The sequence below is a fragment of the Onychostoma macrolepis genome, chromosome 19 (assembly GCF_012432095.1).
Source record: "Onychostoma macrolepis isolate SWU-2019 chromosome 19, ASM1243209v1, whole genome shotgun sequence".
NCBI classification, from domain to species: domain Eukaryota; kingdom Metazoa; phylum Chordata; class Actinopteri; order Cypriniformes; family Cyprinidae; genus Onychostoma; species Onychostoma macrolepis.
In genome coordinates this window covers 551,501-568,402 of record NC_081173.1, presented here as the reverse complement: position 1 = coordinate 568,402, position 16,902 = coordinate 551,501, and the positions used below count along the sequence as shown (strand labels likewise).

The window sequence follows — 16,902 nt, the reverse complement described above, 5'->3', positions numbered from 1 at the left end:
TCATTTATTGAAACTCAAATGTAAATATTCTAATATTTTGAGATACTGATTTTTGACTTTCATGAGCTATAAGCTCTAATCATCAAAATTAAAACACAAAAAACTTTTGAAATATTTTACTTTACATGCAATGAATCTAAAATATATGAAAGTTTCACTTTTTGAAATAACTTACAAGAAAAAATGAACACTTTCACAACATTCAAATTTATTGAGATGCACCTGTATATAGCACTTTTAACAATACAAATTGTGTCAAAGCAACTGCACAATATCAAAATAGGAAAATAGTGTGTCAATAATGTAAAATGACGAGATTAAACACTCAATTTTCAGTCAAAGGCATTTCATTATTGAATTCAGTGATGTCATCGTCCAGCTCAGTTCAGTTTAAATAGTGTCAATCAGGTCGGCGATATCTCTGGAAATGAAGTGTCCCCAACTAAGCAAGCCAGAGGCGACAGCGGCAAGGAACCAAACCTCCATTGGTGACAGAATGGAGAAAAAAACATTGGGAGAAACCAGGCTCAGTCGGGGGGCCAGTTCTCCTCTGGCCAGACGAACCAGCAGTTTGTTCCAACTGCAGCAAAGTCAGATTGTAAGGGCTCAACTGGTTCCAGTGGTCTTTTCCCGATGGCTGTCTAGGTGGCGGGGTCCTCACTGGGGATCTGTCTCTGGGGCTCATCTAGGTGTCCTGGTCTCCACTGACATTCAGGGCTGTAGAGGTTGTCTCTGGGTGCTGATCCACCATCTGATCTGGATGCGAACTGGATCTGGTGACTGCAGTGGCCATCTGGGCAGGATACGGACAGGATCGGGTGGCTATGGTGACCTTGGAATAAGAAAGAAACAGACAAATATTAGCGTAGATGCCATTCTTCTTACAATGTAATGAGTACATCGCGTGTTATGGGGAGTGTTCCCGGTTCCGGTTGATCTAATTAATGCAGCCTAACAATCCTTTAACGGATTTGAATAATAGAAGCGTATTAGTGTGTTATGTGTAAGCCAGGCTAAAGAGATGGGTCTTTAATCTAGATTTAAACTGACAGAGTGTGTCTGCCTCCCGAACAGTGTTAGGTAGATTGTTCCAGAGTTTGGGTGCTAAATAGGAAAAGGATCTGCCGCCCGCAGTAGATTTTGATATTCTAGGTATTATCAAACGGCCAGAGTTTCGAAAACGCTGCGGTCGTGGAGGACTATAATGTGACAAGAGCTCGCTCAAGTACTGAGGAGCTAAACCATTCAGGGCTTTATAAGTAATTAACAAGATTTTAAAATCTATCCGATGTTTGATAGGGAGCCAGTGCAGTGTTGACAGAACCGGGCTAATATGGTCATATTTCCTGGTTCTAGTAAGGACTCTAGCTGCTGCGTTTTGGACTAACTGTAGTTTGTTGATCAAGCGTGCAGAACAACCACCCAATAAAGCATTACAATAGTCTAAACTTGAGGTCATAAACGCATGAATTAATATTTCTGCATTTGACGTTGAGAGCATAGGTCGCAATTTAGATATGTTTCTGTGGACTAATGAGACAAAAGTTGAACTTTTTGGAAGGTGTGTGTCCCGTTACATCTGGCTTAAAACCAACACAGCATAAAAAGAACATCATACCAACAGTCAAACATGGTGGTGGTAATGTGATGGTGTGGGGCTGCTTTGAAGCTTCAGGACCTGGATGACTTGCCATAATTGATGGAACCACAAATTCTGCACTCTATCAGAAAATCCTGAAGGAGAATGTCCAGACGTCAGTTTGTGACCTCAAGCTCAAGTACACTTGGATTATGCAGCAGGAAAATGATCCCACACACACCAGCAAGTCCACCTCTGAATGGCTCAAGAAAAACAAAAATAAGGTTTTGGAGTGACCAAGTCAAAGTCTGGACTTAAATCCAATTGAGATGCTGTGGCATGACCTTAAACAGTCTATTCATGCTTGAAAACCCTCCAATGTTGCTGAATTAAAACAATTCTGCAAAGAAGAGTGGACCAAAATTCCTCCACAGTGATGTGAAAGACTCATTGCCAGTTATCACGAAATTCTTGATTGCATTTGCTACTGCAAAGGGTGGCACAACCAGTTATTAGATTTAAGGGGCAATTACTTTCTCACGTAGTGCCAGGCAGGTTTGGACAGCTTTTTTTCCCTTAATAAATGAAATCATTATTTCAAAACTGCATTTTGTATTTACTCGGGTTACCTTTGTGTAATATCAAAATTTGTTTGATAATCTAAATCATTCAAGTGTGACAAATATGCAATTTAAAAAAAACAAACAAAAAAAAAACAGGAAGGGGGCAAAAACCTTTTCACGGCACTGTACATAAACATATTTTTAGCAATAATAACTCATGTGGTGATCAAACACTTATAATGATGTCACAAAATATGTAATGGAGGCAGGGTATTTAACAATTTAACAAACTTTATTATCTAAAATGAGCCTTAACAGTACACTTCACATGACTTATTATAAATAACTTTAAAACACAAATAGAACTATATATATATAGCAAATTAATCGTTTGATAAGGTTTGACCCCAACTTCTTCCCGTCATCGCAGCGCGGAAGGTTATCTATCATTGTGTGATGAGGGTACAGCGAACCAGTGTTGCCAGGGTAACGACACAAGTGGGCTATTTTGAAAATACAGTCGCGGGAAAAATTACAGAGCCGTGGTTTGCGGTTTTTTGGGCTACTTTTGTAATGTACCGCGGCCACCCAAAGTGTATATAGACAAATAATATTATACTCGGAATGTGTATTATACTTGGAATGTATACCTGGCAATTTAAGAACGGAGAGGCAGTTGTAACATCAAACAACGTGAGTTTCAGCAGAGCATGCATGTCTTTTACACAGCAGAAATAAACTTGACAACAGCCACTATAGATTATATAAGATAATAAACACACGATTACGATAGGATATTCGTATGTGATTTTTTTTTTTTGAATGAATGTGTACATCTGAAATGCTATTTTGTGCAGTGATATAAAAGGCTATAGCATATTTTAACAACAGTAAACGACCAAATTCCACACGTGATCGTTAAAGGAAGTTATTACAAACACTCGATGGTGGTTTGAAGTGAGTTCTGAGTAAAAGTGTATTATTAATCTCATAAACTGTCTTATGTAGCATGATGCTAATGTTAGCTCTAATGCAGCTGCAGAACAGGTCCAATTATTCTTTATAATGCATTTTGTCATAGTACTTCATGTAAGGACGCAAGAAATGTTTGTTGTATTTATTTAGAAATACTTTTGATAATAGTTGGGTAAATGTATACTGGGACTGAAGTGATGTGGCTTGGTAAACGTTTTATTGCCAGTTTAAAGGCTGATAATGGCTGAATAAAAACAAAAGAGTAATGATAAAAGAATAATAAGGATTATGTCTCATACCTCGCGGAAGTGTGAAAGGTTCTGTTTCCTTAAACTAGTTTGTCATGCATTTCTTTTTCAACACATTTACAGGTAAATCCTAGTATTTTAAATTTGTGATTAATCATGATTAATCACAGTCCACGACTGCGATTAACACGATTAAAAAAATTTAATCGATTGACAGCACTAATATATATATATATATATCGTTTCGTTGTAAAAAAACACATGGTTTTGTAGTATACAGTGTTACACACAGAATGAGACCATCCAAATAAAGGGGGAAAATTGTATATTTGAATTTGGCGCTCTCTCGTGACGGCTGTGACGCACCTGTCATCTTATGGGGGCGGAACTTAGCGATCGGCTTTTTGGACAAAATAAACTTTTTTTTTTTTCTTTTTTTTTTTTCATATATGTGTGTTTGTGTTTTGTGGGTAATGTGGCTGTACCTGTATGATTAGCATCTGTGTGGCTGATAATCAATGATGGGAATAACGGCGTTATAAATAAATGGCGTTACTAACGGCATTATTTTTTTCAGTAACGAGTAATCAAACGAATTACTGTTTCCCCCGTTACAACGCCGTTACCGTTACAATAAAATGCGGCGTTACTATAATTTATTATAATATTACTATAATTTTATTTTTCAGTTCATCTGAATGGATGCGCAGTGTACCTGTATTTGACGTACCATAAACTCTAGTGTGAAGGAGGACACCTCGCTGTTGCTTTGTCTCTCACACACATAGAAAGAGACATGCAGAAGTGATGCGCTACATGTAAACAATATTCTTTGTTATATTTTCCTGTCAAAATAACGGAGTTCCTTTGGAATTCTTCAGCTTTTAAGAACTGCCGGGTTCTCTTGTAGTGGGCGGAACTAATGCGCAAACGACACTCTCATTGGCTGGCGCTCACCTATTATCGTCCCTGTTTTGATTTCAGCAAATCAATTTGAGCGAACGCAGACAACGTGATTAATATTCATGAACCCAGCAGCTCATTAATCCTTAGTGTGTTTTATATTGTTATTAGTAGTAGAATTCGTAGTAGTTTTGTTATCTTATCATTAGCCTATTATTTTTAGTTTTCCCCCCTTTTTTATAGAAACACTAAATGACAAACAATATCTTAAGCACCACCACCAGTCCTAAGTTCAGTCAACATGACAAAAATGCATACATACATGGTTATTATAATTACTAAAGTTATATCATACAATGCTAAATTATCATAATATCATATTATGATGCTTGACTGACTGATGCTGTGTCAGATACTTAAAAAAAAATTTCCATTTTACAAACATAAGATATAATATATATATATATATATATACACAGACTGTATATGATATAAAATAGTATATCAGATAATTAATATTAGTCTGGTGAGTAAACTAGCCAATGGTAAAAATTTACTAGCCAAAGACAATTCTATTGCCAAGGTGCCCATAGAGGGTTGATAATATTTACAATAATATATTGAATTTGATGGGTGTCTCTCACATTGTCCCACAGTAACATTAAAATAGTGTAGATTAGTGTACAATGTATTGTAATAATAATTTATTCTATTTAGTGTCCATTTCCTTCATTTAACATAAATTTAATATTGGGGGCATCCAAGTTATTTGACATATTTGAACTTTTTTTTTTTTTTAAGTAACACAATAGTTACTTTCCGTGGTAATTAGTTACTTTTATAATGATGTAACTGAGTCACTTACTCAGTTACTATTTGTGAGAAGTAACTAGTAACTATAACTAATTAATTTTTTTAAGTAACATGCCCAACACTGCTGATAATCAGCGTGTGATTACTCTGAATGGCAGCTATCAGTATGAATATGGATCGGCTATTATGGACTATATGGCCCATATCTGTATGATTATCATCTGTATTACCGCACATCAGCGTGTGATTACTGGCTATTACCAACAATCAGTGTGAATGTCTGGCAATATCAGTGTATGGCTGGCAATCAGAGTATGTACGCGAGCAATTTTTTTTTCTCTTTCTTTTTATTACTCAGAATCTTAGACATCATATAAGTTATTTAATTGACCACTAAAAAAATACAATAAGAATAATCTGTCTATAATAATTTTATAATTGAAAAACATGCAGTGGTATGTATAATGACTAAAATAATTTGTAGAACTCAATACATTTGGTAAATTTTCTTTATTTACCAAATGTATTGGGGCGTGGCTAGATATAGTTAAAAATCAAATTTTTCATGGTATCTTCTTCAGATTTGAAATTGAAGACAAAAGATTGTTTGCGTGAATAGTATACTTCAATGGCGGAAGCGCCATTATGTGCGCAATTCATATGTCAGTCAGTGGTAGCGCAAGAAGCGAGCAGAGAAAAAGGTACTCCTCTCAGAAAACATAGAAATATAGATAATTTTAGATGTTTAATTACTATTTGGAGCATTGAGATTGGTAGACGAGGGCTTAATGAAATCATTTTTGTGAAAACCTGAAATTCGACCAAAATCAACATTTTTCACTTTTTTTGTCTGTAGCTCAAAATTAACCCGTGTGCATTCCAACTCATTTTGCTAGCATGGGTCACATGTATTGGAGAACTGTTACACCACAATAAAGGATGCATATCACTGTCCCACGGGCAGTTTTGGGGCTCTCTGATCACTGTTTGATTCATCTGATGCCGACCTACAGGGAGAAATCAGCTGAAATCAGCTAAATCTTTAATAAGGACTGTAAAAAGATGGACTAATGAAGCAGAGTGAGATTTACAAGCCTGGTTCGACTGCACTGATTGGAGTGTTTTTGAAGCTGCTGCCAACGATCTTGATGAGCTCACAGATTCTGCAATATCATATATCAGTTTCTGTGAGAATATGTGCATTCCTGACAGGACTCATTTGACTTACAACAATGACAAACTGTGGTTCACTGCAAAACTCAGACAGCTCTGTCAGGCCAAAGAAGATTCTTACAGGAGTGAGGATCCTCTTACAGTAGGGCTGCATAATTAATCGAAATTAAATCGTAAAGGTGATAAATCGCAATTAGGCAGAAGCTGCGATTGTCATGCGTATCGTTCAGTGAAGCACGGTTCTGTGATCAGTAGTAAATCTCCATCTGGAGGCCAGAGGGCACTCTCACGCAGAAACTCCAAATACCACCCCGCAGAAGAAATCTAGGAAATCCAGGAAAAGATTTAACTGCTTTCATTGATTCAATGTGACTAATAAACACATGACTACGACAATATGTGGTTCATCTGAGTTTGTCTTATTATAATTTTTATTATAATAAAGTATATAATAATGCAATGCTAATCGAGAGCTTTTATCACTGCTTAGAATACTATGAAATATTCCGTGCCTTAATTATTCTGTTTAAGAAGCCACATCATCTCACAGAAGGATTTATTTCAAACACTCGACTGACGTTATGAAGTGAGTTTGGAGTAAAAGCATTTTATTAAATGTGGCATTTTCATGTGCTTTCAGAAGGAGCAGCATTTACTACACAGAGACATAGTTTACTGACCAGCTACACAAACAACTTTCATAATCGCAGAGCGATATCTTTGATTTCTGCAATTATGAATGCAATTTTGTGTAGTTTTTCATTGAACTACAGCTCTGTGTAGTAAATGCTGCTCCATCTGAAAGCATTCGCATTCGATTAATCGTGCAGCCCTAGGACAGAGTCTTGTATAAACGGGCCAAAAACACACTGACAAAGGAGATCAGAGTGGCAAAGAGAAACTATTCTGAAAAGCTGAGAAATCAGTTTTCTGCCAGCGACCCTGCATCAGTGTGGAAAGATCTGAAAGACATCACCAACTACAAGACACCATCTGTGTGACACCGCACTGTGGTGAATCAACAACTGGCCGACGATTTGAATGAATTTTATTACAGGTTTGAAAAAAGTCTCACACCCCACTCCCATTCTGACCTTCTCTCCATGGATCCATTAACACCTCCTGCAATCCCCTCTCCCCCACTCCTGCACTTCAGATCAGTGAAGATGATGTGCGTCAGATCTTCAGGAAGCAGAAGAGAAAGAAAGCACCAGGCCCAGATTGTGTTACACCAGCCTGTCTGAAATCCTGTGCTGACCAGCTGGCCCCCATCTTCACACAGATCTTCAACAGATCATTGGAGCTGTGCGAAGTCCCTTCCTGCTTCAAACGCTCCACCATCATCCGCATCCCAAAGAAACGCTGGAGACCAAGTGCTGTCATCTTCAAGACTGGATTAAAGCTCTTTTTCTTGGGCTAGTTGTGGCTGGACTAAAGTCGGGAAAAAATAGTAGCGTGACATTGTCTTGCGTATATTTCACCAGATATGCCTGCTGAGTACCTTTCAGGATCGCCGATCTGTCATGCCATCTTAGTACACGGAAGATGAGAGTATGCGGCCGATCAGAGTTTTTCCTTCCGTCATACACACGATGGGCCCGGTCAATCTCGATGTCACGGCCTTTCAGGGAAGGGATCCACTTGGAAAGATTAGTTCTGATGAAGACAGCTGCATCGGAGCCTTACGCCCCCTCCGGCAACCCCACTAGTCACACGTCCTATCTTCAATGTTCGTAATTTTTTCAGTGAGTTGCTCCAGCTGATTTCTTAATTTTGTGACTGTCCTCTTATCCTCACGTGCAGCTGCTTGAACAGAATCGACCTGGTCACGTGTCTGTTTTCAACTTCTGCTTTTAGCTCTTTTACAGTATCGTTGGTCGTTTGTATATCCCAAATGTAGATCACGGAGTGCTGGGGTCAGTACAGAGTATCGCTTCTCTTACAGTCGAAGCCACTACAGAATCGAGAGTACTTTATACGGCTCCAGTCCGAGTCTCTGTGCTATGATGTGCTCGGAAACCAGATTGAAAATTGTCCAGGTATCCATTTGAGTTTAAGTAGTTGTTCAGCTGATTAAAAACTACCTTTTCAATAATCTTACATATGAAAGGAAGATTTGATATTGGTCTATAGTTGATCAACATGGTGTTATCAAGATTGCGCTTTTTCAGAAGGGGCTTAACAACTGTAGCTTTCAGGGAGTTTGGAAACTTCCCATAAAGAAGTGAGGCTGTCTTTAAAGATGCTATAGTGAATTTCAAGTTTCATCTTCCGCCACATCCTCTCAGCTTTTCTGCATTGTCTTTTCATACTCTGAACTGCTGTTGATTTTCTCCAAGATGATTTTTGTCTTTTTGCTGACCTTTACTGGAGCAATATCATCAATAACATTTTAACTTTTGAGTTAAATGAATCCAGGAGAAGATCTGCAGAAATGCTTGGTGTTAAAGATATAGCCTTCATAAATAGCGCACTAGTGTTCTCGTTAATGCATCTCTTTCTGACAGAGACAGATCTAGATTCAGTGGTAACAGAGATCAATATATCAAAGAAAATACAGAAGTGATCAGATGTTCAGACCTCTACTGATTAGTAAATCTAGAGTGTGTCCACGATTGTGTGTGGGTCCAAGCACATGCTGAATCAGGTCAAAAGTGTTTAAAACAGTTATAATTTCTTTTGTAGTTTTGATTTCTGCATTATCTATGTGAATATTAAAATCCCCTGCAATAGCAAAACAGTCAAACTCTGAGGAAATCATTGATAACATTGATCAAAATCATTGATGGCTGGAGAGTATTTTGGAGGCCTGTAAATAATGATAAATAATGTGTGGAGCACCTTTCAGCACAATACCTTGGTATTCAAAAGACAAATACTGACCAAATGACACTTGCTTGCATTGATAGACATCTTTAAATAGAGCAGCTACACCTCCACCTCTCCTAACAGTCCTGCAGACACTTGTAAAACTAAAGTTAGGAGGGGCTGTTTAACACAGTGTAATCAACATATACATAATGACGGTCAAGGACACATTATTGAGCACACTGATCTAAACACAGAGACTTGAACAGTCACGCACCTTTGTGCCATTTAGAGAAAATAGATACTGTTCAACTGTTGAAACAAGTAAACCATACCTGGTATTTCCAGAGTGTTTCATGCTTCTTTCCATGGATTCAAGAAAAACAACAACCCATCATCAATAGTTATGGAGCTTATTTTACCATATTCATGTAGAACTTCAGCCCAGTGTAGCTGAACATCTGATGTTGGTGCAGAGCTCTCAAAGAAAAAACTGTTTGAAAAGACTCATTAAAAAATCAGCAGGACTTATCTGTGCTGCAGGTGTCTGGTCTCTAAAAATAAATAAATAAATTAGGGCTGTCAGTCGATTCAGATTTTTAATCAAATTAATTACATGTCGATTAATTAATCTAATTAATCGCAAAATAAATTTTAAAAATACCAACAAAAAAAAAGGTATCTAGTAAACATTACACAATTTAGCTTTAGAAAGAAATCTTTTATTTGATTTAACATAAAATGTATTACACAAACATTTAGGCTACAACGGCGTAACGTAAACTATGGAACATAAAATATATATATATATTTTTTTTTCATACAATGAAAGTCAGCTTTTGGTCAACAGTCTTCAAAACACCTTCTTTTATGTTCCACAAAAGAAAGGTTTGAAACAACATTTACAGTTACAGTTTGACCTAGTTTCCTTAGTTCCCCTGATTAGTTCATTAGCTCCACACCCGTTTCTGTTTTTCCTTGATTACGTTTAGTATATAAAGCCTGTGTTCATCTTTGTTTCTTTGTCTGCTATTATTTGATCTACGTGTTTGCTACCCCTTGCTCCTGGATTATTTCTGTTTCTTGTGTGAATTCTCATTAAAAGACTCTGTTTTGTGGATACTTCTTCGTCGTGCTCTTTATTAGTATCAACACGTAACAGAATAGCTTTTCTGTTACTTTCTGTTTATTTTTTTTTCTTGGTCCTCTCCTGGTATGAATCTGCCCGCCGTCGAACTCCTGTGCCTGGAGCAGATGGACCGTTCGCTGGAGGACCATACCAGGGACTTTCTCGATCTGGCGTGCCTTACCCACTTCCCCGACCGCTCGCTCTGCGTCTTCTACATCTCCAGCTTGAGTAAGCGGTGTAAGGCACGCCTGCCAGCGAACGGTCCCAAGGAGGATTTCGCCGCTTGTGTGGAGTGGGTGCTGGAGAATAATGGACTGTATTTTTCTGTCTGCCCCTCAGAGGAGGATATCTCCAGCCCCACTCCCGAACCAGAGACCACCCAGCCGTCACCCCACTACACGGGGCTACTGCCTGAGCCCACTGCAGACGGAGAGCCTGAGCCCGCTGTGACTGAGCCCATCATCGCCACAGAGCCTGAGCCTGAATCTCCTGCGTCTCCGCTGGTTCCGTCCAGTTCATGTCCTCCTGTGTTCCCTCCCAACCTCTCCTCTCAAACCAGCTAGTTCCTCACTTCCATCTCCACTGATGCCTGTCAGTCCCTCAGCTCACCCTCAGTCAGCGCTTGCCATGCACTCTGTTCCGCCGCCTCAGGACTTCCAGTCTCCAGCTCCGCCCAGACATGCGGATCCCCTGTCTCCACTTCCAGCCTTCAAGCCTTGGACTACACTTCGGTCCTCCGACCCATCGGCTCCACCTCGGCTCCTAGCTCCTTCATCTCCACCATGGCTCGTCATCCCACTGGCTCCACCAGGCTCCCTCGTCCCTCCGGCCCTGCCTTGGTCAGTCGTTGACTATCCGCCTCCTCGGGACTCCATTCCTCTGGCTTTGCTTCTTCACTCCATCCCTCTGGCTCTGTCAGGCTCCTCCTTCCCTCCAGCTCCACCTTCAGCCTCAGTCGCACCATCTCCACTGCGGTCTTCCGGATCCTCGCCTCAGTCGCCTGAGCCTTCAGTTCTGCCTTGGCCCTCCGGATCCTCAGTTTGATCCCTCTCTGTCTGAATGAATGAATGAATGAGGCATTTTTATATAGCGCTTTATTGTGTATTGCAATACACCCAAAGCGCTTTACAATCATGTGGGGGGTCTCTCCTCAACCACTACCAGTCTGCTCAGTTCCACCTGGGTCTCGACCTCCAGCAGCTCAGTCTCCGTCAGTCAGTCCCTGGTGTCGCCAGGCCCTTCTCCACCATGGCTCCTCCCGCCGTCAACTCCACCGTGGGCCGCCATCCTGGCTGACCTCTGGATTGCCACCTGGCTCCTCCTGCTCCGGCTCCTCCTGGCTCCTTCCTCCATCTACTCCACCCTGGCCCTATGAACTGTGCCCCTTCCCGTTACCTGCCCCTCCTGCTCCACACCCACCTCCAGAACCCCACCCTCCCTCCTCTGTTAGACTGCTTTTGTCCTTCGTTTGTTCCGGGAAGGAGCGAAATGTTACAGTTTGACCTAGTTTCCTTAGTTCCCCTGATTAGTTAATTAGCTCCACACCCGTTTCTGTTTTTCCTTGATTACGTTTAGTATATAAAGCCTGTGTTCATCTTTGTTTCTTTGTCTGCTATTATTTGATCTACGTGTTTGCTACCCTTGCTCCTGGATTATTTCTGTTTCTTGTGTGAATTCTCATTAAAAGACTCTGTTTTGTGGATACTTCTTCGTCGTGCTCTTTATTAGTATCAACACGTAACAGAATAGCTTTTCTGTTACTTTCTGTTTATTTTTTCTTGGTCCTCTCCTGGTATGAATCTGCCCGCCGTCGAACTCCTGTGCCTGGAGCAGATGGACCGTTCGCTGGAGGACCATACCAGGGACTTTCTCGATCTGGCGTGCCTTACCCACTTCCCGACCGCCGCTTCATGCCTTCTACATCTCCAGCTTGAGTAAGCGGTGTAAGGCACGCCTGCCAGCGAACGGTCCCAAGGAGGATTTCGCCGCTTGTGTGGAGTGGGTGCTGGAGAATAATGGACTGTATTTTTCTGTCTGCCCCTCAGAGGAGGATATCTCCAGCCCCACTCCCGAACCAGAGACCACCCAGCCGTCACCCCACTACACGGGGCTACTGCCTGAGCCCACTGCAGACGGAGAGCCTGAGCCCGCTGTGACTGAGCCCATCATCGCCACAGAGCCTGAGCCTGAATCTCCTGCGTCTCCGCTGGTTCCGTCCAGTTCATGTCCTCCTGTGTTCCCTCCCAACCTCTCCTCTCAAACCAGCTAGTTCCTCACTTCCATCTCCACTGATGCCTGTCAGTCCCTCAGCTCACCCTCAGTCAGCGCTTGCCATGCACTCTGTTCCGCCGCCTCAGGACTTCCAGTCTCCAGCTCCGCCCAGACATGCGGATCCCTGTCTCCACTTCCAGCCTTCAAGCCTTGGACTACACTTCGGTCCTCCGACCCATCGGCTCCACCTCGGCTCCTAGCTCCTTCATCTCCACCATGGCTCGTCATCCCACTGGCTCCACCAGGCTCCCTCGTCCCTCCGGCCCTGCCTTGGTCAGTCGTTGACTATCCGCCTCCTCGACTCCATTCCTCTGGCTTTGCTTCTTCACTCCATCCCTCTGGCTCTGTCAGGCTCCTCCTTCCTCCAGCTCCACCTTCAGCCTCAGTCGCACCATCTCCACTGCGGTCTTCCGGATCCTCGCCTCAGTCGCCTGAGCCTTCAGTTCTGCCTTGGCCCTCCGGATCCTCAGTTTGATCCCTCTCTGTCTGAATGAATGAATGAATGAGGCATTTTTATATAGCGCTTTATTGTGTATTGCAATACACCCAAAGCGCTTTACAATCATGTGGGGGGTCTCTCCTCAACCACTACCAGTCTGCTCAGTTCCACCTGGGTCTCGACCTCCAGCAGCTCAGTCTCCGTCAGTCAGTCCCCTGGTGTCGTCAGGCCCTTCTCCACCATGGCTCCTCCCGCCGTCAACTCCACCGTGGGCCGCCATCCTGGCTGACCTCTGGATTGCCACCTGGCTCCTCCTGCTCCGGGCTCCTCCCTGGCTCCTTCCTCCATCTACTCCACCCTGGCCCTATGAACTGTGCCCCCTTCCCGTTACCTGCCCCCCTCCTGCTCCACACCCACCTCCAGAACCCCCACCCTCCCTCCTCTGTTAGACTGCTTTTGTCCTTCGTTTGTTCCGGGAAGGGAGCGAAATGTTACAGTTTGACCTAGTTTCCTTAGTTCCCCTGATTAGTTAATTAGCTCCACACCTGTTTCTGTTTCCTCTTGATTACGTTTAGTATATAAAGCTTGTGTTCATCTTTGTTTCTTTGTCTGCTATTATTTGGTCTACGTGTTTGCTACCCCTCGCTGAACTGTTGTATAAAATCTGTGACAAAATCAGCTCTCATGTAATAGGTTACTGCTCTCCCTGCTCGTGTGATATCGTATGATATAAATATGAGGCAAAAATTTATACAGCAGCATTTCTGCACCAATATCTTGAATTTTATGGCATAACTGCATTTACGGAGTTGTTGCCCTGCATCATATTTGTCAACAGTCAACTGAAATGTAAGATGATGTACAGGTCTGGGGGCGGGGCCAGTGCATTAACTGTGTTAAAATATTTGAATCATGTTATTTTTTCATAACTAATTAAGTTAACGCGTTATTTTGGCAGCCCTAAAATAAATGCATGCATAAATCAGTGAGCATGTTGATATGAGGAGCAACTATATTATTACATTAACAATCACTAATATGGCACTCATGGCAAAAACAAACAAAAAAAAGATTTTGTAGTAATAGATGCACACATGCTTTGTATGTATTATCATACAGTACAAAAACATATTTTTATATCTGAGAAACTAAATTATTATTGTTAAGGAGGTTATAAACGTCTACATTTGAGCAGATTTCCTGGCCAAATTGCCGCCACTGGCCCTTGTCAATCTTGGCCTCCTAATAATCCCCATCCACTGAATTGATTCTATCTCTCCTCTCCACCTGCAGCTGGTGTGTGGTGAGCGCACTGGCGCCGTTGTACTGTGGCTGTCACATTATCCAAGTGGATGCTGCACACTGGTGGTGGTTGCGGAGAGACCCCCCCCCACACAAACACACACACACACACACATGATTGTAAAGCGCTTTGGGTGTACAGTAATGCACAAAGTGCTATATAAATGCATCATTTATTCATTCATTCAGATATTTGCAAACAGAGTATTTCACAGTAAACATTGGTCTAAGCATTCTTAGACTCTAACATTCATCATGTTACAGTGCAAACACTCATGCCTGTCTTACTTCATATAAGCTTACTTTTAGATTGTATTATTTTATAGTATATAGAGTATAAAAACATCCTCGCATCGTACAACATTTAGAGGTGATGAAAGGTTGCCTATCATATTTCAAAATGTTGCACTCGATTTCACACATTTTAGTCTGGAATTATAGTTTGGGAAATGTCCAATTAGTAAATTGTGTAGTTTATGCCACAATAACACTAATATAAGTAAGGATAAATTACTTGCTCATCAGAAATGGTCTCCTCCACTGGATCAAGCCATGCGTTGCATCATATTCTTCTTCTGAGGTAAACACAAGGCTTATTCCTCACAATGCGTCTTCTTCCAAAAAATTCAAAGTATTCTAGAAGAATTTGATGATCTTCACACTTTGTTTACGGAGGTGATGTGGGGGCGCTTACAGGATCACCTGTCTCACATAGATGATTATCGTATGAATTATTGCCAGTGCTTTTGCCACCCAGGAGATAAAATCTATAGGCTCAATTATTGCCAAATTTTGCTGGAAAAAAAAGACACCAAGAATTAAATTGACTACTCTACAGAAACCAAAACCACAAGGCGGACTGGAAGCACCACATTGCTGCCACTACTTTCTGGCCAGTCAGATTCAAAATATACAAATGGATTCATCCTAACCCATCAGAAAATATATGGTTAGATGTTAAACAACAATTTGTAAAGATATTCATTTTTAAGACTTACAATCAGAAAACATTCCTGTTTTAAAACATATAGGCTAAAGAGAGACTAAAGAGTGTGTCATTGTTCTCTACAGGTTGAGTAAGTGTGGTATCACAGATGAAGGTTGTGCTGCTCTGGCTTCAGCTCTGAGATCAAACCCCTCGCACCTGAGAAAACTGGATCTAAATGGGAATAAACTCGGAGACTCAAAAGTGAAGCTGCTCTTTGCTGTACTAGAAAATCCTCATTGTAACCTGGAGGGACTGTGGTAAGACCATACGTGACTCTCACCTGAGTCACTGTGAATTTTGCAATTTTAATGATTCATAAAGTAACATCAAAATTAAAATTAAGGAGAAACTATTATTTCATTCATTACAAGCAAAACTATTTTAACAACGTGATCAAATTATAATTTGTAAATTTAATATCACGTCTGCTCATGATGTAAGAGAATTAATATTTTTTCAGTTTGAAGCGTTTACTTTGGCATAGAAGATTCTTGTAGCTCTCATTAGAAAAATGGTTGCTACACACAAACAATTTAAACCACTGTCCAACTTTATTGTCAGTGTCATGAAGGTACTTTGTACCGGTTAATTAAATTTAAATTATTAATAATTATTTAATAATTAAATAATAATTATTTAAATTATTTTCCAATATATGCATTTATAGTGCATGTATGTAATCTTTTACATGGAAGAAAAACAAAAAACAGATGATATTTACTGTAATGTATTTAATAGGAATTTAACTTCACCAGACACAAAAATACTACAACTTACCCTTGTTTAATGCAAGCCGGCATTGGTCACTGACAGATGACAGATGCTCATGCCCGTTTTCTCCCCTCCTTCTCACAGCCATCCACACCCATTTAAGTTGATTTTTCGGAATGACTGTGAGGTAGACTTGAGCTGAAAGATAACCCATTCTGTTATTTTTAAAAATATGTTTTCTGTTATTTTTCTGTTTTAATTTGTTTTATCAGTTATGTATAATCTTTCTCTCTCACACAGACGTAATCTCTTAGAATAACAGAAAAACTCAATGACATATTGAACTATTTAGAAAAGATATTGCACAAATGATGAACATACAAGAAAAATAGGTAACACTTTATTTTAGGGTCTCTTAACTAGTTGCTTATTAGCATGCATATTACTAGAATATTAGCCATTTATTAGAACTAATTAAGCACATATTAATGCCTTATTCTACATGACCTTATTCTACATCCCTAATCCTACCCAATACCTAAACTTAACAACTACCTTACTAACTATTAATAAGCAGCAAATTAGTAATTTATTGAGGGAAAAGTCATAGTTAATAGTGAATTAGTGTTCCCTATTCTAAAGTGTTACCAAAAAATATATTTTTCCTTCTTGACTGCAGGTGTGGGTAACACTTTATAATAACGTTCAGTTGTAAGTTATAAGTGATGAGTTAATGATGAACTAATCATTTACAAAACATTCATAAGCGATTAATAAGTGATATGCTAACAATTTGTGTATGTTTTGTTAATTCATTTACAAGTAATTTACAAGTAATTAGTTAATGATGAACTAATCATTTTCAAAACATGACTATGCGTTCATAAATGATTAATAAGTGATATGTTAATATTTATATCTATGTTTTGTAGATTGTTATAAATAATTTACAAGTGATTAGATGATGATTAACTAATCATTTACAAAACATGACTATACG

General features: G+C 40.1%; 1 protein-coding gene across 4 annotated transcripts in view; it reads left to right on the top strand.

Moving 5' to 3' along the window:
• LOC131525450 (NACHT, LRR and PYD domains-containing protein 12-like) overlaps positions 1–16,902 on the top strand; it is a 70,073-nt gene that overhangs the window by 45,987 nt on the left and 7,184 nt on the right. For all 4 annotated transcript variants that reach the window (XM_058753069.1, XM_058753068.1, XM_058753071.1 and 1 more), the window contains one exon: positions 15,275–15,448. In XM_058753069.1, the coding sequence (XP_058609052.1) occupies positions 15,275–15,448 (174 nt within the window). The remainder of the gene's footprint in view (positions 1–15,274; positions 15,449–16,902) is intronic.